General features: G+C 46.0%; 1 protein-coding gene across 3 annotated transcripts in view; it reads left to right on the top strand.

Moving 5' to 3' along the window:
- Window positions 1–23,271, top strand: part of SLC44A2 (solute carrier family 44 member 2 (CTL2 blood group)) — a 64,065-nt gene that overhangs the window by 14,450 nt on the left and 26,344 nt on the right. For 2 of the 3 annotated variants that reach the window (XM_081845075.1, XM_081845077.1), the window contains exons 2-8: window positions 9,730–9,778; window positions 13,925–13,998; window positions 15,030–15,114; window positions 16,786–16,870; window positions 20,506–20,631; window positions 20,774–20,840; window positions 23,001–23,124. In XM_081845075.1, the coding sequence (XP_081701201.1) occupies window positions 9,730–9,778; window positions 13,925–13,998; window positions 15,030–15,114; window positions 16,786–16,870; window positions 20,506–20,631; window positions 20,774–20,840; window positions 23,001–23,124 (610 nt within the window). Of the gene's footprint in view, window positions 1–3,067; window positions 3,210–9,729; window positions 9,779–13,924; window positions 13,999–15,029; window positions 15,115–16,785; window positions 16,871–20,505; window positions 20,632–20,773; window positions 20,841–23,000; window positions 23,125–23,271 lie in introns of those variants that run through there. The other variant, XM_081845076.1, reaches the window with a different exon arrangement.

The following is a 23,271-nucleotide window of genomic DNA, read 5'->3' on the forward strand; positions in this document are numbered from 1 at the left end:
CCCTTTGCCCAGCTAAACAGGTTTCAGATATAAGACTGTGCTTTCTAAGCAGTGGTGATGCAAACTGTGATAAGTACTGCGGGAGGCAGTGGAAGACAGGAGTGCCTGGCATGCTCTGGTCCATGGAGTCACTAAGAGTTGGACACAAATAAACAACAACAACAAAATGTAGAGAGGAAGGGGATTCAGATTCCCTTCCTCCACTAGAAGAGAAACTTCTAGCCCGCATCCCCTGTGCTTGTTAGCTGTAGTGTAGGTTGCATCAGGAATTTCCAAGGCATTCTTAACACCCCCACCACCCTGCTGCTGCCATTGCCCATACAGTAAGTGAGAGGGTAGGCTCAAACTATCCCAAGAGGCATGGGATGTGTGGCCCCAAAGCCCACATCAACCCCTTGTGTAGTGCATGGCTGTTGCTTTGACATACAGTTTGAGGATAACACCTATTCACAGTGGTGTGGAGACCTTGAGACCTTATGGGATGTGGGTGTCGCTGTGGTCTAAACCAATGAGCCTCTTGGGCTTGCCAATGATTGGCGGTTTGCTCTATCCCAGCTCCTGCCAACAAACACCGGCTCCCTTGGCCTGACAGCGAGATGAGCACCACACCCCATAGTCACCTTTGACTGAACTTAACCATCCAGGAGTCCTTTACCTTTTTTTAGACCTCGAGTGTAACTGATTTGTAGAACACGCAACCTGAAGAAAAAGACAATTATGTGCTTTAGTAAATGAGGAATACACACACAAACACGGCTACAGTTCTGGAAGTGCCTGGGGCAACTTTCACTTCTACCAGAAACTCAGTGGATGGCTTGAAGCAAGCTGTTATCTCCTAGCTACCAGTCCCCACTGTCTGCAAAACAAGGATAGCAATGCTGGCCTTTACACACAGTGTGGTTGTAAGGGTTACACAAAACATATGAGAAGCGTTTACCATGCTCAGAAGTTGCATGCATAACAAATGTGGAAGAGTATTATTAGGTGCAGGGCTGGAAAGTGTTTCAGATTCCTGGGTGATGTTTTTAGGTGTCAGTGCAAATTTCTAAGTGTCTGAGCATGCTGAGCCCATGGGATTTTCCCAGTCCTAATTGTTGGTTTTGGTTAATTTCATGAAAAGGCATCCTAGCACTGTTCATCTGATCTGTTTATGGTAGTTTTACAACTTAAGCCAATGACATCTCCAACTCCAGTAAGGTAAAGGTAAAGGGATCCCTGACCATTAGGTCTAGTCACGAACAACCCTGGGGTTGCAGCGCTCATCTTGCTTTACTGGCCAAGGGAGCCGGTGTACAGCTTCCGGGACATGTGGCCAGCATGACTAAGCCGCTTCTGGCGAACCAGAGCAGTGCATGGAAACGCCATTTACCTTCCCGCCAGAGTGGTACCTATTTATCTACTTGCACTTTGAAGTGCTTTCGAAATGCTAGGTTGGCAGGAGCAGGGACCGAGCAATAGGAGCTCACCCCGTAGTGATTGACAATTTAAGGAGCAGCAAATCCTGGAAACTGCCCTAAGAACATAAGAAGAGCCTTGCTGGATCAAGCCAGCGGCCCATCTCCTCCAGCAATCACAGTGGCCATTCCAGGAGAAGCCCACAAGCGGGGTCCAAGCACTACAGTGGTTTCTAGCAAGTGGTATACACAGTGTGGATGAAAAAGAGAGTGGCTGGAAACACAGACCTGCCCATTGCTGGCAGCCCACGTTGGGCTTGTTCCTTCATCTTGCTGCATGTCTCCAACCCATGGGTTGCAGCCCACAAACAGATGTACAGCAGCGTTTCTGAAACTTGGCCCTCCACCTGTTGTCGGACTACAACTCCCATCATCCCTACTGGTCCTGCTAGCTAGGGATGATGGGAGTTGTAGTCCAGCAACAGCTGGAGACACAAGTTTGAGAAATAATACACTGATTTACACACACCCTTAGGGGACGCGGGTGGCGCTGTGGTCTAAACCACTGAGCTTCTTGGGCTTGCTGATCAGAAGGTTGGCGGTTCGAATCTCTGCGACAGGGTGAGGGCCCGTTGCTCAGTCCTAGCTCCTGCCAATCTAGACGTTCCAAAGCACGCCAAACAGTGCAAGTAGATAAATAGGTACCTCTCTGGTGGGAAGGTAAACGGCATTTCCGTGTGCTGCTCTGGTTTCCAGAAGCGGCTTAGTCATGCTGGCCACATGACCCGGAAAAACTGCCTGTGGACAAACGCCGCTCCCTCGGCCTGTAAAGCAAGATGAGCACCACAACCCCCAAGTTGTCTGCGACTCGTCCTTTACCTTTACCTTTTTACACACACCCTTACACACATTGCAACTGTGATTAACTCAAGGCGCCTGCTCAGTACCATACCAGTGCATCCTGGCCCCCTGGTTAGGTAGAAGCTGTAGGTGTGTGAGTGGTGGCTGTGGGAACCAGGCCTGGGGCAAAGTGAGTGAGTGAATGAGTGAGTGTAACTTGGAAGTGGAAAGAGAGAGGCAGAAGGGAAAATCAGGTGCCCAACAGAGGGAGCCTTGCATTCTTTAGACTGCTAGCCTGACATAATTATTTGTTCCAGATTGCTCAAGGCAATTACTTGGTTGAGAAAGTTAGCTACTCCAAGGTCACACAGTGAGCTTGGTTGCTGGAAAAATATTTAAGCCCAGTGCCGCCGCCCCCCCCCCAACCCACCTTGTCGGGATTGGCTTTCTTTTTCTTGTCTTGAATTTAAGGCGTTCTTTCTGAGCTGCTCAGTGAACAGGGAGCAACCCTGTTGGTTATGGAGAAGCGAGTCGCACGTGCAACGCCTCCCTTGTGCAAAAAGGCTTGATCCGGAGAGGGTCTTTGATCCGGAGAGGGTCTCCCGGAGGCAGCTTCCCTCCGGTCCGCTGCTTCTGCTGCTTTTCTGTAACAATTCCTGGATTGGGGAGGGTGGAAAGGCGCCTCCGAATACTTTATTTGCAAATAAAGAAGCTTGCTCTTTGCAAGGCAAGGGCGTGCCGCCTCTTTTTTTTTCTTTTTTGCTTTCCTCCAAATGTATTTTACAGGTTTGGCCAGTTCGGCCCCCGAGGCGCCTCATTGGGCGGTTGATCGGCAGCTGACTGGGGAAGGAGGGAGGAGAGAGAGAGAGAGAGAGAGAGAGTGAGAAGGAGAGAAAGAAGGAAAGCAAGCCAGCGAGCAGGAGGGGAACTCGGCTGGGATGGCGAGGGAAGAGGAGAGTTACTATGGCAAGCATGGTAAGGCTCCAGGCTGCCACCCCTGAGCCCTCCGAGGAGGGAGGGGGTGCGGGCAGCAGGTGGCCACGCGCAGCCCCGCTATGGGGGCTTCGGCGTCCACCATGGGGAAGCTGCAAACCCTCGAGGCGGGGCTGGGCCTTGGGGCGCAAGGCAGCTCGGCCTTGGCGGCGTCTTCCCGAGGTGCCCCAAAGCGCGAGCTGCGCCAGATGCTGTTTGTGCAACCCGGGTTGGAGCGCGCACCGCCGTCCCTCCCGTCTAAGGCCGGCCACCCAGCAAGTCCAAATTCTGGGCAGAAAGAGGCAGCTGGCGCCAAACGCGTCGGTTCAGTCAATGGGGCAGGGGGAGGGGGAACTAGTTCAGCTACCGAATAAATAATAATAATTCCAGTGGGTGTGGGGAGGGCGCGAAGAAGGGAAGAGCCCCTGCCTCTCCTCCCGGGCTGGGGACGCCCCCAGTGCGCCTCCGGGCAATTTTAAGGCCTTGCTGGTGCAGTTTCTTTCTGCGCCTCTGGAGTGGAGGTTAGGAAACGGGCTTACTAAAAATACTATTCCCGCTGATCCACTAGTCCTCCCGGCCGTGGGCGCGCGCCTCTTACGGCGGGACGCACCACCGGGCGCTCAGTTCCGCGTAACCTTAAACCGGATTGCTATCCCCAGCGGGGCTGCGAAGCTGCTCTGGAACGCAGGCGCCTTCTGGGAGTCTGGGGGAGCGCAGTAGCCGGGGAGGAATGTAGGCGAGCCGCCGCCTCCCTTGCCCAAAACGCGCGCCCGGTCTAAGCAGAGAAACTTGCGAGTTCCGGAAAGAATGCTTCCAAAACTACGCGCCGCTGTTCTCTCTCTTTGCGCACTCGCAGCAGAAGGGGCAGCCAGGGGTTAGCTATGGGGAAGGGAACCAGGATGCCCCTTCAAGGCTAAGGAACTACAAACTGTTGGCCGTGTACTGTATGTATACATATGGATGTATGGATTAATTACACACCGAGTTAGGTAGCCGTGTTGGTCTGCCTTAGTCGAAACAAACAAACAAAAAAAATTCCTTCCAGTAGCACCTTAGAGACCAACTAAATTTGTTATGCTTTGGTATCTTAAGAAGTGTGCATGCACACAAAAGCTCATACCAATAACAAACTTAGTTGGTCTCTAAGGTACTACTGGAAGGATTTTTTTATTTTATATAATAATAATAATAATAATAATAATAATAATAATAATAATAAATTTATTATTTATACCCTGCCCATTTGGCTGAGTTTCCCCAGCCACTCTGGGCGGCTTCCAATCAAGTGTTAAAAACAATACAACATTAAATATTAAAAACTTCCCTAAACAGGGCTGCCTTCAGATGTCTTTTAAAGAGAAGATAGCTAATTATTTCCTTTCATATCTGAAGGGAGGGCGTTCCACAGGGCAGGTGCCACTACCGAGAAGGCCCTCTGTCTGGTTCCCTGTAACCTCACTTCTCGCAATGAGGGAACCACCAAAAGGCCCTCAACGATGGGGGTGGAGACGCTCCTTCAGAGGTATACAGGACCGAGGCCGTTTAGGGCTTTAAAGGTCAGCACCAACACTTTGAATTGTGCTCGGAAACGTACTGGGAGCCAATGCAGATCTCTCAGAACCGGTGTTATGTGGTCCCGGCGGCCACTCCCAGTCACCAGTCTAGCTGCCGCATTCTGGATTAATTGCAGTTTCCGGGTCACCTTCAAAGGTAGCCCCACGTAGAGCGCATTGCAGTAGTCCAAGCGGGAGATAACTAGAGCATGCACCATTCTGGCGAGACACAATATGTATATATACACAAACCCACACAGTCACCAGCCCCTTTTCTTATCCCAACTCCCTCCTCTGGCTGGTGTACTCCTGGCTAATAATAATAATAATGTAATAATAATACTGGAGTGGGGAGGGAATTCAGCACTTAAACGGCAACCATTTTTTCACAGGCTCCTGGAACAAAGTATCCTGATAGTAGCAATAAAGTCTCCCCCTTCACATGTTCTCTGGGAACTGCCCATGGAGAAACTTTGAGAAACAGTGACAGTGGTGCTGTCATTGTTGTTTGTTTGTTTGTTGTTTACTTTTATATATAACACCTTTTCTCCCAAGGAGGTAATTGGGACTGCAGCAATCAATTCATTGGCCGGATTAATTAATTGGAACATTTAAAACAACTTTAAAAAGTGCCCCAGATGAACTGAGCAGCAGGTTTAAATATATGTCCGTGCTTATAAAATTGGCCGGTGACTTATGCGTATCTTGAAAGAGGCAGATTCTGCCTTTTCTCTCACACAGGAGAAATCTCTCTTCTGATACCTCTGTGGCAAATGCATGCCTCATCTGAAAACAAAGTGTTCTGCATCAGAAATATTGAAGGGTGTTTCCTCCCCAACACTGCACCATTTTCTTGAGCATCTGCCCTCCAGAATAAAGCACAGTCTTTAAGCCTGGCTGATGTTGTTAGATGTCCATCAGAATAACCTCCTGCCCACCCCAAATGTCTAATAGAATATTTTGTACTCTCTTCTCCACAACATAGCCGAGGATGTTGTGCTTTATCTTAGCCTTATCTTATCACCAAAACCTTAGTACTGTATAAAGTTATTTTCCGCGGGATTGCTTCCATACTAGCACTTGTGCTGAATTGACATAATTCATTTGCTCATCCAGATTACATTGTTTCAAGAGAATATAATTCATTTTAGCTATTGATTTTAATTATATTTTGAATTCTTAAAAGAAAAAATAATTAACTTTGCCTTAATTTTTGTCAGCTGTTTTTCTGCTTGTGAGTAGGTGGTAAATAATTTTGTTAAATAAATAAAATAATAAAATAAGTATTGGCTACCTGGGGAGACTTCAACCAAGTCTTCCAGGACTTCTTTTACCACATTATGGCTACTATGTGGGGGCAAAGATGCTGAAGTGGAAGTGGCTTTTTCTTCTGGACATACTTTGGAACTCAAGTCTATTTGATTACCCTTGGCAATTATCCCACCAGAAGTTAAATGAGTAGATCGCTCATCAGTCCCCACCCTGCTTTTCCTAACGGGGAGAATTGGATATCTTCCAGTCTTCCCTTCACTGGCTGAGAGTGCTGCCAGTCCATAATTCCTTCGTGGCTCATGCTAAGATCAGCCACAGGCTAATTTTGTGCCACACTTGTATTTGTATGAAATGTTGAATCAGGGTGGAAGGAATGGCTAGTTGCTGTAGTTCTCAGGGATGTGCCCAACTTCCTTTCTGCAAAGTCCCCAAAACTCCCCTGAAATAGAACGGCCATTTTGAAATGAAAAGCTGAAGTGGAAAACTGTGTGTCCCTTTCTGCCTCTCCCTGAAACCTGTGTTTTCTTGGAGACCTGTGGAAATGGAGTTTTCCACCCAGGACAGGAGGAGGTATATATGTAAAGCCACATATAACGGGAACCAAACCAAGAATTTCCTCCAGCTTGGAGAGGGTACATTTGCTGGAACTGCATTGGCAGTGAATACTTTGGCAGAATGAAACAAGAGAGTTGTTGAAAGAAATCAATAGAACAGTTGAATATCTGACCTTACCTCTAGCCCTGGAGTCCCCAGTCATTCTCCTGGGGTGCTAGTATTGTATTTTGCCCAATATTACATACAAGGAACCTATTCTAAGCAAATGGCAGCGTTCACAGTTGCCCAGCTAAAGTGGCAAGTTAAGGTTGCTTTAAGAAATGATATCAATTGTCTATAGGGGTTGCTTTTAATTGAAATCTGAGGAATATCCAAACCCCCCCCCCCCACACACACTTGAAAAGAATCGTAAGGATGTGTGTTGTGAAAAACCATACTGCATTTTATTTGCATTCTAAAGTAATACCTGATTTAAGAATCTTGAACAATGAACTTCAGCTTACTCAGAATTTCCCCCTTTTGAGTCAGGGTGGATGGGGGACATGATGCCATTTTAGAGGGTGTAAAGTTAGGCTGGCAAGACTCCCATCTCTATTTGCAGCAGGGCCTTTGCAAAGGGGAGGCAGTAGTAGTGATGACAGAGGAGGCCTGTACCTACTGAAAGTGCAACTGGGAGGTGGGGCAAAGTAAAAAAAAGATGTTGCCTTTACCACCAGCCTGTCTGTTTTTCCTGGAACCTCAGGCCTGTCGTGCAGATGCACTTTAGAGCAGATAATAATATCTGAGGTTTGCAACGATTCCAGGGCTTTTTGGCTGCAGAGTCTATGCTGGTATAGAGAAAAGTATTTTGCTTCACTGGCTGGTGTCTAACCAGAGAAATCTTATTTGGTGAATGGGAGGCATTGCAGCCTGCAAATGAAAGGAGTGACTGTTTGCTGGGCTGGGAAAGTTCAGTCGGGGTGAAGGAGGTGGGGATCACTCCAGTTTCTAAATTGAGAGGTTCTCCAGTCCGCACCAGAAGGCATACCTAGAAGATGGGCTTGCCATTAACCCATGATGTGTGAAGGCTCGTGGTTTTGGCTTTCCAGTGTGGAAGAGGAACTCTGCACATGTGGAGAGGCCTTCTCTTCCTTACCATTACTACATTTATCACTTGCCCCCAAACCCATACAATAGGGCAGGTTATACATTTAAATAAGTGCATAAAAATGTGTTCTGGAGGATAGCCGTTGAAGACCAATTCCTGGGTAAACACTGATTAAGATGTAGTTCTGATGAGAATCCCTCGCTGAGAGATTTTTGTGTGTGTTTCTCTCCTGAAAATTTCCAGTAACAGCCTGGAACCACCAGCAGAGAACCTGTTCTGCAGCTATGCCTGGGATTATTCACTTGCTTAGCTTTGAAACACAGACTCCCTGCTTCACCTACTCCTTTGTCTATCCATGTAGGAGCGTATCCTGAGTGGCTTACTCTTCTCCATTCAAATTTGCAAAGAATTTTGCTCCTTCTGTGTAGCAGGAGGGTCCCCCATTTCCCTTCCTGCTTCTTGTGCGCAGTGACAGGGCATCCCCATAGCTACTGCTTTGCTTTTGGCTGGGATGATTCCTCTCCCTCTTTTTACCCTCTCTGTCGGTTAACCAAGAGGGAGGGAGAGGAGCTTATAGGGTGACTCAATGCAATAGACTAGCTGGGCACGGGATGCAGGGTGTATGCCTTAGACTTTCAGGCTGCTTGGGACTGGACTATAACAACTGCTGAGGGTCCCAAGGCAACGGAGGGGAGAGAAATGAGAGAGCTCAGACCAGGCGTCAGCAAACTTTGTCAGCAGGGGGCCGGTCCACTCCCCCTCAGACCTTATGGGGGGCCGGACTATTTTTTGGGGGGGGGGAATGAACGAATTCCTATGCCCCACAAATAACCCAGAGATGCATTTCAAATATAAGGACACATTCTACTCATGTAAAAACATGCTGATTCCCGGACCGTCCGCGGGCCGGATTGAGAAGGCGATTGGGCCGGATCTGGCCCCCGGGCCTTAGTTTGCCTACCTATGGCTTAGACTGACAAATCTAATTGCATGGACATGGGCTGGGGTTTGTATGGAAAGGCTCTTATTTGTTTGTTATTGATTTATTTCATAAAATGTATTACGCCACCTGATTGGGGAAAACCTCAGAGCGGTTTACAAAAAGATAAAACAATGAAATCACGGGGAGAAATATACAACAGTGTTTTTGGACAAAGTGTGAGTTCTGAAGGTGGTGGATGAGCAAACTTCGCAGATGAGAGACTGGGGCTAAGTTGTTCCTGGAGGCATGGGACAGTAGATGGCAGACGTTTAGCCCATCAGTGGGTCTGTGGAAATTGGTGGTTGGTGGACTGTGTACAAATTTTTATTCTGCAGAAGGAGGAATGTTGGCAGCATCTTGTTTCACCTCTGATGTACTAAGATACTATGATCTCCACCTGCCACAATTTCCATGTCTTATTACAGAAATATTCCAGGTTCAGAAGCCCTACGTTCCTTGCTGTCTGGTATCTGTCCTAGAATAATGCAGAAGACTTGACTTCTTTTATCCAGGTCTTTTGTTCCTTTAAATTTGCACAGCTGTTAAAAGGCTGAGGCGCCAGGAGAGGAAGTGGTGGTCCAGCTCACCAAAAAGATGGTTATCACATTTGCAAAACCTCAGTGCTGTCCACGTTCCTGAAACAATGATGTAATACCCCTCTCCCTCGCACACGCTGCTTAGAAGGCAGGGTCCTGTTCATTTTAGTGGGGCCTCTACCTGAGAACGTCCCAAAATATGGATACAGATAGGTAGCCGTGTTGGTCTGCCATAGTCAAAACAAAACAAATTCCTTCCAGTAGCACCTTAAAGACCAACTAAGTCAGTTCTTGGTATGAGCTTTCGTGTGCATGCACACTTCTTCAGATACAGTGTGTATCTGAAGAAGTGTGCATGCACACGAAAGCTCATACCAAGAACTGACTTAGTTGGTCTTTAAGGTGCTACTGGAAGGAATTTGTTTTGTTTCCAAAATATGGATGTACTTAAAATCAATATATTTCCCAATTATCCTGTTCCTGCCTTCTGTAACTGCTTAACTTAGTGCATATTTTCTTTCTCTTTTTCCCCTCCTAGGGACACCCCAAAAATATGACCCAACTTTCAAGGGCCCCATATATGACAGGTAAGAGCAACCTGTTGGTAAAAGTGTGTGATGGTGTTTTGCAAAGTGTGTGCGGAAGGGAACACTGCCCGGGGAAGCTGTCTCTTGTTCTGAATTGCCGCCACCCCCACCCGCATTTTGGAAAGTAAGAGGGGCATGCTGCTGTATATGCAAATCCTGAAACCCTAAGACTCGGAATACCAAAATGAAATGATTCTGTGCATAGCTGCTGCATGGGATCTGGCAAGCTTTTGTGTCTTGGTGTGTGGAGGTGGCAAAGGGAGGCCATTCTACCTGTGTACTTTCTTGGACCTTGCTTCATGGGAGTCAGGATGTTCTTCATGGGAGTCAGGTCTGTCTTGAGTAAAACGCCCGTCGAATTAATGTTTTGCCGAAATGTCAAATGGTTTGGGCTGGGCTGCCATCAGTATGCTGACGACACCCAACTCTATCTGTTGATGGATGGCCATCCTGACCCACACTGGCGAGATGTCTGGAAGCTGTGGCTGGATGGTTACGTGGGAGCCGGTTGAAGTTAAATCCTTCGAAGACAGAGGTCCTCTGGCTGGGGCGGGACGTTATGGGATTGAGGGGGCAACTCCCATCTCTTGCGGGGGTGCAATTAGTGCCAGCACCGTCCGTTAAGAGTTTGGGTGTAATCTTCGATACTTCCCTCTCTATGGAGGCGCAGATTACAGCTATAACAAAGGCGGCATTTTTTCATCTCCGCCAAGCTAAGCAGTTGGCCCCTTATCTCTCTCGCCCTGACCTAGCCACTGTGATCCATGCAACGGTCACCTCCAGACTGGATTATTGTAACTCACTCTACGTGGGGCTGCCCTTGAGACTGACCCAGAAACTCCAGCGGGTGCAGAATGCCGCGGCGAGACTCCTTATGGGGCCTTCGCTGCGAGATCACATTCATCCGGTACTATACCAGCTGCACTGGCTCCCGGTGGAGTACAGGATCAGGTTTAAGGTGCTGGTTTTAACCTTTAAAGCCCTATACGGCCTAGGACCTTCGTACCTACGGGACCGCCTCTCCTGGTATGCCGCACAGAGAAACCTACGGTCTGCAAATAATAACATCCTCAAGGTCCCAGGCCTCAGAGAGGTTAGGCTGGCCTCAACTAGAGCCAGGGCCTTCTTGGCTGTGGCTCCAATCTGGTGGAACGCTCTGTCACAAGAGACAAGGGCCCTGCGGGACCTGACATCTTTCCGCAGGGCCTGCAAGACAGAGTTGTTCCACCAGGCCTTTGGTCAGGGCGCAGCCTGACTCCCTCCTCTGGCAACCTGCACAGAATTTTGCTTAATCGGTTGCCATTAATTTGATTTTAATTAATTTTTATAATGAAATATTTTTAGAATGTGTGATTATTTGATTGTTTGATTATTTGATTATTGTTAGCCGCCCTGAGCCCGGCTTCGGCTGGGGAGGGCGGGATATAAATAAAATTTATTATTATTATTATTATTATTTATTATTTATAAATTAATCAAATATTTCCCTTTTAACTTTACTTTCATGGACCTACATGCGATATGCCACCTTAAGTTGCCCAGTTTATAATCACTATTCAGCTTTATTGCCTTATGTTGATGGATGTTGTTTTAAAAATGAGAGATTTCTGTTCTGCCTGGGAATATGATGAAGGAGCCTTTCATCAGTTATGGAATCAAAGTGCTAGAATGATCAAAGGTCAAGAGGTCTAGTCTCTTTGCCCAAGAGGCAGGGCCATCTGCCCTCCGACCTCCGACCTCAGATCAAGCCACACAAGCACAATCCAGGCCCAGCAGCCTTGCCAGGAGAGAGTCACAGGTGACTTGAGCAAAGGCTTCAAACACACATTTTCACCCAAAGAAATGCCCAAGTGGTAGAACGGAAACACAGCTTTCTGTCATAATATAGTAGCCCTTCTCTCTTGTGGCAGAACTGCCCTGATGGAAACTAAAGGATTGCAAGATATCCTTCAAAAATAGACTCTGACTTAAACCCGGTGAAGCTGTTTGTTCGCCTATCTGGATTTACTTTGTTTGCTTTTTCTGTGTTGGTTTCTTTGGACTTAAAGGACTAGGAGGACTGAGTTTTTACACACGCACACACACCCTGTTTTAAGAACCCGTAGCAGAAAGTAGCAGCAAAAAGCGTATACAGATATCGCTAAAAACAGGAGCATTCCCCTTTTCTCTCCCCCACAAGGTGAGCTTCTCTTCCTGCCTTTGTACTGCAGTTGAAAGCTACTACTTGTTTCCACTTCAGATATGGAGTTACTTCATTTTGCCCATCCCCCATGCTTCAGGTGTGCTTTCCAAAACTATTCAAATGCTGCTTGTGTCTTTTTACGATTTGAAAGTATATACCAGGGTTAGTGTTGAGGGTCACTATCGCTGGGCACTTGCTCATGCCCCAAATCTTACAATACATAAATACATTTTTCACTTCCAGTCTCCAGACCTGCAAAGAAGGACCAGAGTTGATGCCAGGAAGCCGCCTCCTTTTCTTGCCTTACATTTTCCTTCTTGGTGGCTTGTTTGCATAGGTTGGGCCCAGAGGAAGAGGGCAAGTGAATGGGCAGCAGGGACCGGGGCAAGGAGGAGATGGGCCCCACTCACATAAGGAAGGGCCCATATTGTCTGAGAGGCCTCCCAAACCTGGAGCCAGTTCTGGTTTATACTGTGCTTTTGTTTGGTTCGATTCAGGACTTATAAAAATAGAAATAAAATACTGAAGTTGCAAAATACTGAAGTGTGGAGCTCAATCCCATGTCCCTGAGATTAAGAGTCTCATGTTCTATCCTTTTATTAAATTTTATTGTTACCGTTCACATTAACCCACCATAAAGAAAAAGAAAATAAATTTCCATCGCCACCAAAGAAAAAAAGAGAATTAGTACATTAACTAGTAACCTTCAAAACATAAAATAAAAGTGGTCTTTTTCTACCTACCATACTTCCCGTCTATTCCTTAATTACAGATTCTGTATTAGTTGTTCACTGCCACTGCATAACGAGTTTTGTTCAATTTCAATACCCCTTGATCCATTCATTGGTTTTTCCACATTTTTAACACTGCTACTGAAATTATTCGAACGCTGCGTATGACCTTAAAGTACTGTACTATTATTGCTTTTCAAATATATTTTAAAAACTTCCCATTTTGAGATAAATAACTGTTTTGGTTTATTTTTTTCTTTTCTGACATGCTATCTAATTCCGCATATTCAGCCAATTTTTGAATCCATTCTTATCTTGATGGGACTTTATCTCTTTTACAGTTTGCCGCAATGAGAACTCTTGCTGCGACCGTAGCATATAAGAAGATCTCTTTAGCCTTTTTAGGAATATCTGAGTCTGTGATTCCCAAAAGGAAAGCTTCCGGTTTCCTATTAAAATATATTTTAAACATTTTTTCCAATTCTATGTGGATATCCTCCCCAAGCACCTTGATTTCTTTACACTGCCACCACATATAGAATAAAGTACCTGGCTTTTCTTTACACCTCCAGCAATTATTAGGGACATTTTTGAACATCATGGACAATTTCCAGGGGGTTAAATACCACCAATGCTGCACTTTAAAAAAATTCTCTCTCAGAGAGTAACAGGCTGTAAAATTCCAATTTATTTACCACAGGTTTTCCCACTGCTTCATTGTTATTGAGTACCCAAAATCTTGTGACCACTTAATCATAGCCGCTGTAACCTCCTCCTCGTTGCCTTCCCAGTCAAGGAGGAGTCGGTATACTTTAGAAAGTGTTTTAATTCTGGAATTCACCAAATCCGATTCAAATCTGGAAGTCTCAGTGGAAAAACCCTTTTGTTTACCAATTTTGAATGTCTCAAATAATTGGTGATATTGAAACCAATCAACAATACACTCTCTTATTTCCCCGAAACTTTTTCATTTCAATTGGTTATTATTCTCCTTTAAGAAGTACTTTATATGTTGGCCAGGGTCCCTGAGTATTTTTCCTCTTAACCGCCTTCGCCGCTATTGGCGAGATTGGTTCAATTCAGGGCTTATAAAAATAGAAATAAAATACTAAAGTTGTGAATCTGCTGTGGGGAGAGGGGATCAAGGCATCAAAGCCACCAGACTGCGGGGAACAGAACACAAGCAGAGCATGCCGGTTGTACTGATCTCAATCCTTTTGCTTTCTCCTTCAGGGGTTGCACTGATATCATCTGCTGCATCTTGCTTTTGGTTGCCATTGTGGGCTACATCGCTGTGGGAGTTGTGGGTATGTGTTGTAGAACTCTCCATCTCCCTTTCTCTGGCTCTAGGCAACAGCTGAGTGTTGCTGGTGACTGGGCAAGTAGATGTAGGGTTGCCATATTTTGAAGAGCAAAAAAAGAGGACACATTTTCAAACTTCTTCGTTTAACTATGGATTACTGTCATGACTCTCATTTTACATACCATGAAAAAGTAAAAGCGTTCTGGAGAAAGAGGACATGTGGCAAGAAGGTGCACCGTTATGAAAACAAGGGGTTTCAGCAAACTCTTTTTTAAGTGTGTGGAATGCACATCTTCATAGCCATGAATCATAGAATTGTAGAGCTGGAGGGAACATGAGGATCATCTAATCCAGCGGTTCTCAACCTGTGGGTCCCCAGATATTGTTGGACTACAACTACCATCATCCCTAGCTAGCAAGGCCAGAGCTCAGGGATGATGGGAGTTGTAGTCCAACAACATCTGGGGACCCCTAAGTTGAGAACTGCTGATCTAGTCCAACATCCTTGACAACAGTAAACCATGGCTCTTAGGAATCCACATGAGCTGTGGGACTGAATGTGAAAGCATGGTAGGCCATGAAATTGCCCTGATAGTATCTTATTGCCTCCTCCCTCTGTCTCTTTTTGGAGGGGTTGCTCATGTAGAATAATGTGGTGATGGTGCCTGTGCTGAGTGGTGTCTTAGTTGGCCATACGTTGCCATTTCTTACCCAGGGCAGAGTCGCATGGGGTGATATGTGGAACCCCTTTAACATTGTGAGTGGCTGCATGCAGATTTGGGAGACTCTTGACAGAGAGGCAGTGTAACACAGTGGGTAGAGACTTGGACTTGGATTAAAATACCAAGTCACTGCACAGCCTTGAGCAAAATATCTTCTTTCGTAGGTTAACATAGCTCATAAGTTGAAGGATGAAATGTACATGTGAATAATAGAGAGATAATCATAGTTCAAAGCAGTTGCTGGGGAAACTGGGTGATGTTGCACAATGTGGAGGGGAGCACGTTGTCAAACTCTGGATTTCTGTCTTTTCAGCATGGACACAAGGAGACCCCCGGAAGGTGATCTACCCCACAGATAGCCGTGGGCAGTTCTGTGGCCAGGCTGGAACCCCCAACGAGTAGGTGTCTTAGAAAAATCCTTTGTTATCTGCACGAGTTATAGCCAATGAGGCACTTTGTATTACGAGAGAATTTTGCACATGCATCTTCCCTTTCCAGATTGCCTTTCCATGTCATCTCTTCTGGTAGAAAAGGGAAAGCTTCGTTTCTTGCAAGGCCTGTTTGTCTTATTCATGAGGCAACTCGTTTTCCCCCTTAATGTGGAATTCTGGAATTTTCTGAGGCATCTAAAGTCCCCCTTGGAATGTTCTCCTGAGTTGCCACAGTCAGTTGGGGCCAGTTGTGTCACATGCCAGATGAATGTCAGGAAACCCCAAATAGTGGTACAGTGGTACCTCGGGTTACATACGCTTCAGATTACAGACTCCGCTAACCCAGAAATAGTACCTCAGGTTAAGAACTTTGCTTCAGGATGAGAACAGAAATTGTGTGGCGGCGGCGCAGCGGCAGCAGGAGGCCCCATTAGCTAAAGTGGTGCTTCAGGTTAAGAACAGTTTCCAGAACGAATTAAGTACTTAACCCGAGGTACCACTGTATTCTAGGCCAAGTGAAACCAGGAATGAAAATCTATGCCTCTACAGCAGTGGTGGGATCATTCTGACCCACGGGCCTAATTAGGCCCAACCGTTCTCTTGCTTTGGTTCACAAGAGTGTTTTGGGTGAGCCACATCTGACATCAGATATGGGCCCTTTCAAGAGCAAGCTCCTGATTCTTCCTTTGCAGTCATGGCTTGAAACACCAGGTGTCATATAACACTCCTGAGGTGATTAGCAGGTGGGCAACCCCACTTGCCCATCAAAGTAACCCATGGAGGATCGGCCATGTTTGATTCCAGCCTTCTGGCCCAAAGGTGTTCCTCACCCCTGCTGTACAGGAAATCTGGTGGGCCTTTCCTCTGACTCTCCTTGTCACCCTCTCTGATGAGGTGGCATTGAATTTAGTGAGGGAGAGGAAGCCAGAGCAGCGTGAGAGGATAGAATAAGGAGAAGTGGCTCCTCCCCCACAGTTAGGTATGAAATTTCAGGGGCAATTACATAAGACAAGGGTGTATTTCAGCATTTGCAGACTGCATTCTCCTCCCGCTAGGCAACCACACTGAGTCTTCAGGCAGCATGGGTTAGGTGATGTCACTTCCAGATAGGCCTGAGCTGTGGCAACTTTCATTTTAAGAACTGGCGATGGCTAAGGCTGGTAACCCTTGGCACATTGCTTTGTCTGTGATCCCCACGCAGTGCTGGCTGGTCTGCGTAGAGAATTCTAACCTGATCAGAAGTGGTTCAGGAGAGTCTGCTGGCATGAGCGATCTCCTTCATCTTCTAGATCTCCACAGTATGTCAGACTTGCTGAACTTTGGGTTAAATCCTTTTAATTAGTTTTTCAATAGAAAACATCCAATTAAGATATCAAATCATAATCCAATTAAAATAAAAAACTAAAATAAAAAAGACCAAATTATCATCCAAATTATAATTATTAATTTTTCGGGGCTTCCCATAGTCTGGACCTTGTGAAGCATATCTCCAAATCTCAATCCTGCCTCTCCTCGTCGTTTCCATATTTTCCACATCTCAATTTTAACGCTTTAAGATTTGCTGAACTTTTGGGACCCATCTCCTGATAGAAACATATGCTGGCTTGGATGTTCTTATGGTCCTTTCTCTGTTTCCAGGAATAAACCTTTCTTGTTCTACTTCAACATCGTGAAATGTGCCAGCCCTTTGGTGCTGTTGGAGTTTCAGTGTCCCACCACACAGGTAAGGTTTCTCTCCTTGTCAATACCTTTGTCCCAGAGAGGTCAGAATTGCAAGAGCTTTGCGCTTGTCTGCATAGGACAAAACTTCATGGACAACAAGGAAGGTGGATTGCTTTTGCTCAATGATACCTGGATATAGACACGCTGTTGTGTAATGGTACCCAATAGAGTGCATGGGAAGAGAGTCAGAGCAAGGATGCCTTATATCCTCTCTTGGTCACATTGGGGAAATGGGAAGGGAGGGCAGGGACTTCAAAGAGCAGCTGCCCAGAGAAAGAAAGAAAGCAGTTTTGAACAATCTATCCTGGTTGAATGGGTGATGTTTGCCTTTTCTTTGAAGTCCCTGAAGCTGTTTGCTGCCTCCCTCAGAGATGTCAGCTTCTCACTAGAACCCCACCACAAGTGGACATGGAATCAGTAAAATTAAAAGGATGTAAATCTGTGACCTGTCACAGAGGTTGTGCTCTTCATGTTGACACTGCCTCAGTTTAATGTGATGCAGGGATGTATGAGTGTGTGTGTGTGTAGGTCAGAATAACAGTAGTAGTTGTTGTTGTTGTTGTTGTTGTTGTTGTTGTTGTTGTTATATCTGTATATCACCCTTCATCCAAAGATCACAGAGTGGTTCACAAGATTAAAATGCAAAATTAGAACTCAAAATACCTAATAAGACAAAAACAGAAACAAACCAATGACCCAGCCTCCCCCAAACACATTTAAAAGGTCACAGAATTATTCATTAGCGAAAGGTCTGGTTATAGAGAAATATTTTAGCCTTGCGCCTAAAGAGATGTAATGAAGGTGCTAGGTGAGCCTTTCTGGGGAGAGCGTTCCAAAAGTGCGGAGCCACTGCAGAAAAGGCCCGTTCTCATGTTGCTGCCCCCCTGGACTTTTGCGGAGGAGGCACGCGAAGAAGGGCCTTAGAAGATTATCTCAGGGTCCAGGTAGGTTCATATGGAGAAAGGCAGTCCTTTAGGTATTGCAGGCCCTTGAGCCATTTAAGGCTCTATAGATCAAAACCAGCACTTTGAATTGGGCCCAGAAACTGATTGACAGCCAGTGGAGTCGGGCCAGGATCAGTTTAATATGCTTGAACTGTTTTGCCCCGGTGAGCTACCCGGCCACTGAATTCTGCACCAGATGAAGTTTCAGGGGCAGCCCCATGTATGTGTTGCAGTAATCTATTAGTCTCTTGATTTTACCATTGCCATAATCTTCTTTAGTTCTCCCTTGCTATTAGAGTATCAAGTCAGATACACCCTGGGCTAGGTGTTCCAGACTTTAATTTGAATGTGGAAAACAGCTTTAAAAGTCCTGTATTAAAAGAGAGATAGTGAAGGCTTGTTTGGTGAATAATACATTGTTACAGAAGCGTGCCGTTATGTTTCAAGACGCTGTTTATAAAAAGTCTTCAAACATGCCTGTTAGGAATGGGAGGCATTTACAGTATTTATGAAATGGTCAGAATATTCAGGGTTTGACATGGTTTTCAATTGAGTGAGGTCTACCACACTGTAATGATTCTCCTTTTTTTAGGTTGTTTTGGTTTTTCCCAGTATAAGGTTACTTTAAAATGTGGCAATATAATATAATCAAAATTATTTATACTGGGGGGATGTTGTCTTTACCGAGGTGGTTTAGCAATGCTGTTATGGGTTCTGGATCGATAGAATATCCTGCAGTTTTATTTATGTGATCTGATCTTTGTACCCAGCAATTCTTCATATTTTACGGCAAATCTGCATATGGAAATAAGACCTCACTCTGTCACAGTTTTCTTGACACGTTTAGAGTGTGGTGAGGACGTGCGATGTAGCTTTGTTGGCAGTAAATACCACCTGGTGTATAATTTAAATGTTAGTTTCTGGATAATGAGTGAGGAGGCAGTGAGAAACTTTATTTACAGATGCCAAGCACCACTGTATGTTTGCATTAGCATGTGTTAGTAATCTTCTCTGTTGCTGGAAATATATTAGACTGGGAGCAAATGCCTTTTACCTGTGGTAGGCATCTGGAAGTGGTCAATGATTTGGAAAGAGGTGTTTGAAACTATCAGTTGAATTACTCACGTAGTAATTAACACCATGGATATTATCATTTGGTTACATTGAACATTTGATAACTAAAAGGATAGAAGAACTGGTGTCAAACGTAACTATTATGGCCAGAATAGATCCACAAAGGTCCACAATTGAAAGATTGGTTGAATAAGATCTGCAGCACATACAGTGGTACCTCGGGTACTTAATTTGTTCCGGAGGTTCGTACTTAACCTGAAACTGTTCTTAACCTGAAGACCACTTTAGCTAATGGGGCCTCCTGCTGCTGCCGCGCCGCCAGAGCACGATTTCTGTTCTTATCCTGAAGCAAAGTTCTTAACCTGAAGCACTATTTCTGGGTTAGCGGAGTCTGTAACCTGAAGCGTATGTAACCTGAAGCGTGTGTAACCCGAGGTACCACTGTATATGGTAAAACTCTTGCATCAGCTCATTTCAAGAAGACAAGAAAGGCTGGCTGACCTAAGAAGTTTTGTGTTAAATTGGAATTCATTTGTTCAGTACTCATTTCCAGAAAATGTAAAATGTTTACAGTCTTGATACAATGTTATATTATTATTTATATCCTGCCTTTTACCCAGACTTGAGACTATTGACGATTCTGTTATTTTATGTATGGTACACAATTTATTATGCAATTATAGATAAAAAAACAACAACACCCCAGTTATAACTGCTTAGATACCTTTTTAGTCAGTTAAAAGTTGATCTAACCAATTCATTAATTTAGCACTGCAGTCCTGGTTCGAATAAATTATATCGTTTGTAGTTGTCCCTTAAGGAATCCATCATATAAGGGTTCTCAAGAGAAGACACAAATAATTTCCCCCAATAGCAGGGCTAATAGCAGGGAATAATAATAATTTTCCCCAATAGCAGGGAAATGAGTGTTCTGGTTTTCGAACTTTTTTCGGAAGCTGAATGTGCTCTGTTCTGAGTATAACTTCCACTTTGAGTTCCACACTTCCGTTTTCCGAGTGAGGGAAGGCAGGCTGGGCAGCAAGCAAGCAGGCACCTGCCACCCTCCATGGCTGGGTCCCTCCACCACCACAGCAACCACCCCTCCTCCTCCAGCCCCGGTGGCCCCGGCACTGAGTGAGGGAAGGCTGGACTGGGGTGGCAAGCGAGCAGGCATGGGATGTTGCCGCCACCCCTCGCTGCCTGCTCCTGCTTGCATGCAAGTAGGAGTGGGATCGGGCTGCTCCACTAGGCAGCGTTGATGCTTGCACGGAAACAGGAGCTGGATCGGGGCTGCTCAGCTGGGGAGGTGCAGGCTCCATCATACTTTCCATTGAGGGGTTCGCGGCTGCACTCCCCTCAAGGGAGAAGTTTAAAGGAGCCCCCACCTCCGTATCAGAGCCCCTGCACCACCTGTTTTGCATTACTTTCTATGGGAAAGCACACCTTGGTTTTGGAATGCTTTGGTTTTGGAACAGACTTCCGGAACCAATTAAGTTTGAGAACCAAGGCACCACTGTAAGGTAGAAATTTGTCACTGCTGCTGGGAATTTGAACCCTGCTAGATAAGTTGTGTCTGAATTGAGACACTAAATTGCTGTGCTTCTTGTGACTGTTTCAGATCTGTGTTGAAAAGTGCCCAGATCGGTACCTCACCTACTTGCAGGCCTCAACAGTTGGCGCAGCCAGCGAGGAACTCAAATACTATGAGCAGTTTTGTGTCCCAGAATTTAAAAACCGGAAGAAGGTGAGTGAGCATTACGGATGCATAATGGCTGGGAACTAGTTCAGACTTAAGGGTGATCTTCCGTTCTGCTTTTGCCTTTGTTTTACTGGGAGGTTATCCTCCTTTGGGTAGGAATAACCCGTTCCTTTTCCCCCTCTCTCAGGCCCTGAGTGCACCTGAAGTTTTGAAAGATGATCTGTGCCCAGCCATGCTCACTCCAAGCAAACCCTGTAAGTCTGTCTGAGGGAGCAAACCAGTGGGGGAAAGCCTAGGGATTTTATTAATAGTTTCTTGAACAGCTCAGTAGTCAGTCTTAATGCAGCTGAAGCTTTCAGTGGCTGTGACTCCCAGCAAAAGAGCCTCAGCCTTTCCACACAAAGACTACCACAATGGTGACTCCGTTGAGACTTCTTATCTGGGAGTATGGGAATCTGAAATTTGAAAACGATAAGCTTCTGAGGAACCAGCCCACTTGTTCTGGGCTAGAGCAGAGCCTCAGACCCAGCATATATTATCCCCCACTTCATGCACTAAACAGTTGTTATCTCTATTGTTGGCATGAAGGCCATAATCCTCAGAAACCTTGCCAACTCTCCGGGGGGGGGGGGGGAATGGCCCGGCTGTTTTTAGTTTCATTTTAACCTCTGAGCCAGTTGCCAGAGGTTTTTTGGAATAGAAAGCCAAAAATTCGGGATGGCTATCAGCTTTTTTCTAACAAATCTATTCAGTTTCTATAACTATTTGAATGGAAGTAACCATCATTTTCACCTTTAGTACGCTCTACATATGCACTAGAGCACAAGATAGTTGACTTCAGACCTTGCACACCATTTCAGACATGGCTGCAATAAAGACTGTGGGGTTCATGTGTGTTGTTCCTTTGCTGGTGCCTCCCCCACCAGGCTTTATTTACCCAAGGTGAGGAAAGGCAGAGCAACCTGGCGATGTGGCACCCACAGTTGTGGGAATTGCACTTGCGCCCATTTCCTTGTGTGGCCCTGCCTCCTGACCTACCACCCAAATTTTTGAAATTAAAAGTTGGCTATCATACGTGATCCCTGAACCCACACCCGAGCAGGTTGGCTCAGTGTGAATTTTGAATATCAACCCCCTCTCTTAAAAAATTGCATTAATTCTGAAGGATCATAAGAAAGCAGAAATAGATATTTGGGTTGGGTAGAAAGGTTATTTCCCCCCCCCCCCCAGTGACGACTGGGAATACTAGGTCGGGAACTCCTTGCTGGCTCCCCCCACCCCACCTCACCCCCAGGGCTTGACTTTGCTTGTGAGCTGCACCCTTTGTGGGGATGAGGGAGAACTGTGAGCCAGGCAAGAGGATTTGAACATGAAGGACAGCTACAGCTGCAGAAGGAGTAAAGGAAGTAATCTGATTACACCTGTCCCTCTGACTCATTTTGAATGTCTGTGGCAAATAAAGCATCTATTAAATCACAACAAAGTCCGAAACAAGTCTTCTGGCTAGTCATGTTCATTACAAACACTTGGATAGGAGAGGCCTTGGGGTGCTGATTACTCAGTGAGTTATCAGTTACCATATTTTTCGGCCCATAGGGCGCACCGGCCCACAGGGCGCACCTAGGTTTTTGGGGGGAAAATAAAGAAAAAAAAATATTTTTCCCCCCCAGGCGAGGGGCTGGGGCGGGGGAAGCCCGAACTTCCCCCGATCCCAGCCCCCAGAACAGGCAGCTCTCCACAAGCCGTGGGAGAGCTGTGCGAAGCCTGGGGGGTCGCTGAGCTCAGTGTGCCCCCAGGCTTCGGGGTGCAGGCAGCTCTCCAAAAGCCGTGGGAGAGCTGCGCGAAGTTGCGCAGCCCTCCCACGGCTTGCGGATAGCTTCCTGAAGCCTGGAAAGCGAGAGGGGTCGGTGCGCACCGACCCCTCTCGCTCTCCAGGCTTCAGCGAAAGCCTGCATTTGCCCCATAGGATGCATACACATTTTCCCTTCATTTTTGGAGGGGGAAAATGCATCCTATAGGGCGAAAAATATGGTAACTCTTGGCTGTTGGGGCAAGGGATGGAGATGCAATGATCTATAAAGAGGTCTTTTTCTACACTAAGTATCCTGACACCAACTCAGTATATGCTGAGTGAAGCCCTGGTTCCTGTAGTAATTTGTGGGAGGTCACTCCAAGCATCAGATGAAATTGCCAAGTGTGCATAAGGATGTAGCCCATTCGCAACCCCCACTTTGCTTCTTCAGTTGCCAAATCTCACTCTAACCTGCTTGAAACCAGCTTGGGGTGTGGGTGGGTGTTGTAGTTTTCCTCTCTGCCCGCTGATTATAGAGGGTCTTTTAAGGAGACAGCAAGGGGAGGGGGTGCGTACTAGTCTTCCTGCTGCTTAGATCTCTCTTATATGTTGTGATCCTCAGTGGCTCGCAGATGTCTACCTGCAGTCAGCTCGAAGAAAGGGGTCATCATGGTTGGGAACAAGACCACCTTTAATGATGGAAAAGGACATGAAAGGAATGTGACGGAACTTCTGGAAGGGGCCAAGTGAGTCTTAAGTGTGTGTGTTGGGTGGCAATGAGCAGAAAGGGGCTTTGTAGACCTAGTTATTCCAAATTTGGCCAAAGAATACTTTTTGCCAACTTTGCTTAATTTACTTGCGTTATTCTAGTTGCTTGGCCTGGGGAGTTGGTC

Source organism: Podarcis erhardii, assembly GCF_964252035.2.
Source record: "Podarcis erhardii genome assembly, chromosome: 17".
NCBI lineage: Eukaryota > Metazoa > Chordata > Lepidosauria > Squamata > Lacertidae > Podarcis > Podarcis erhardii.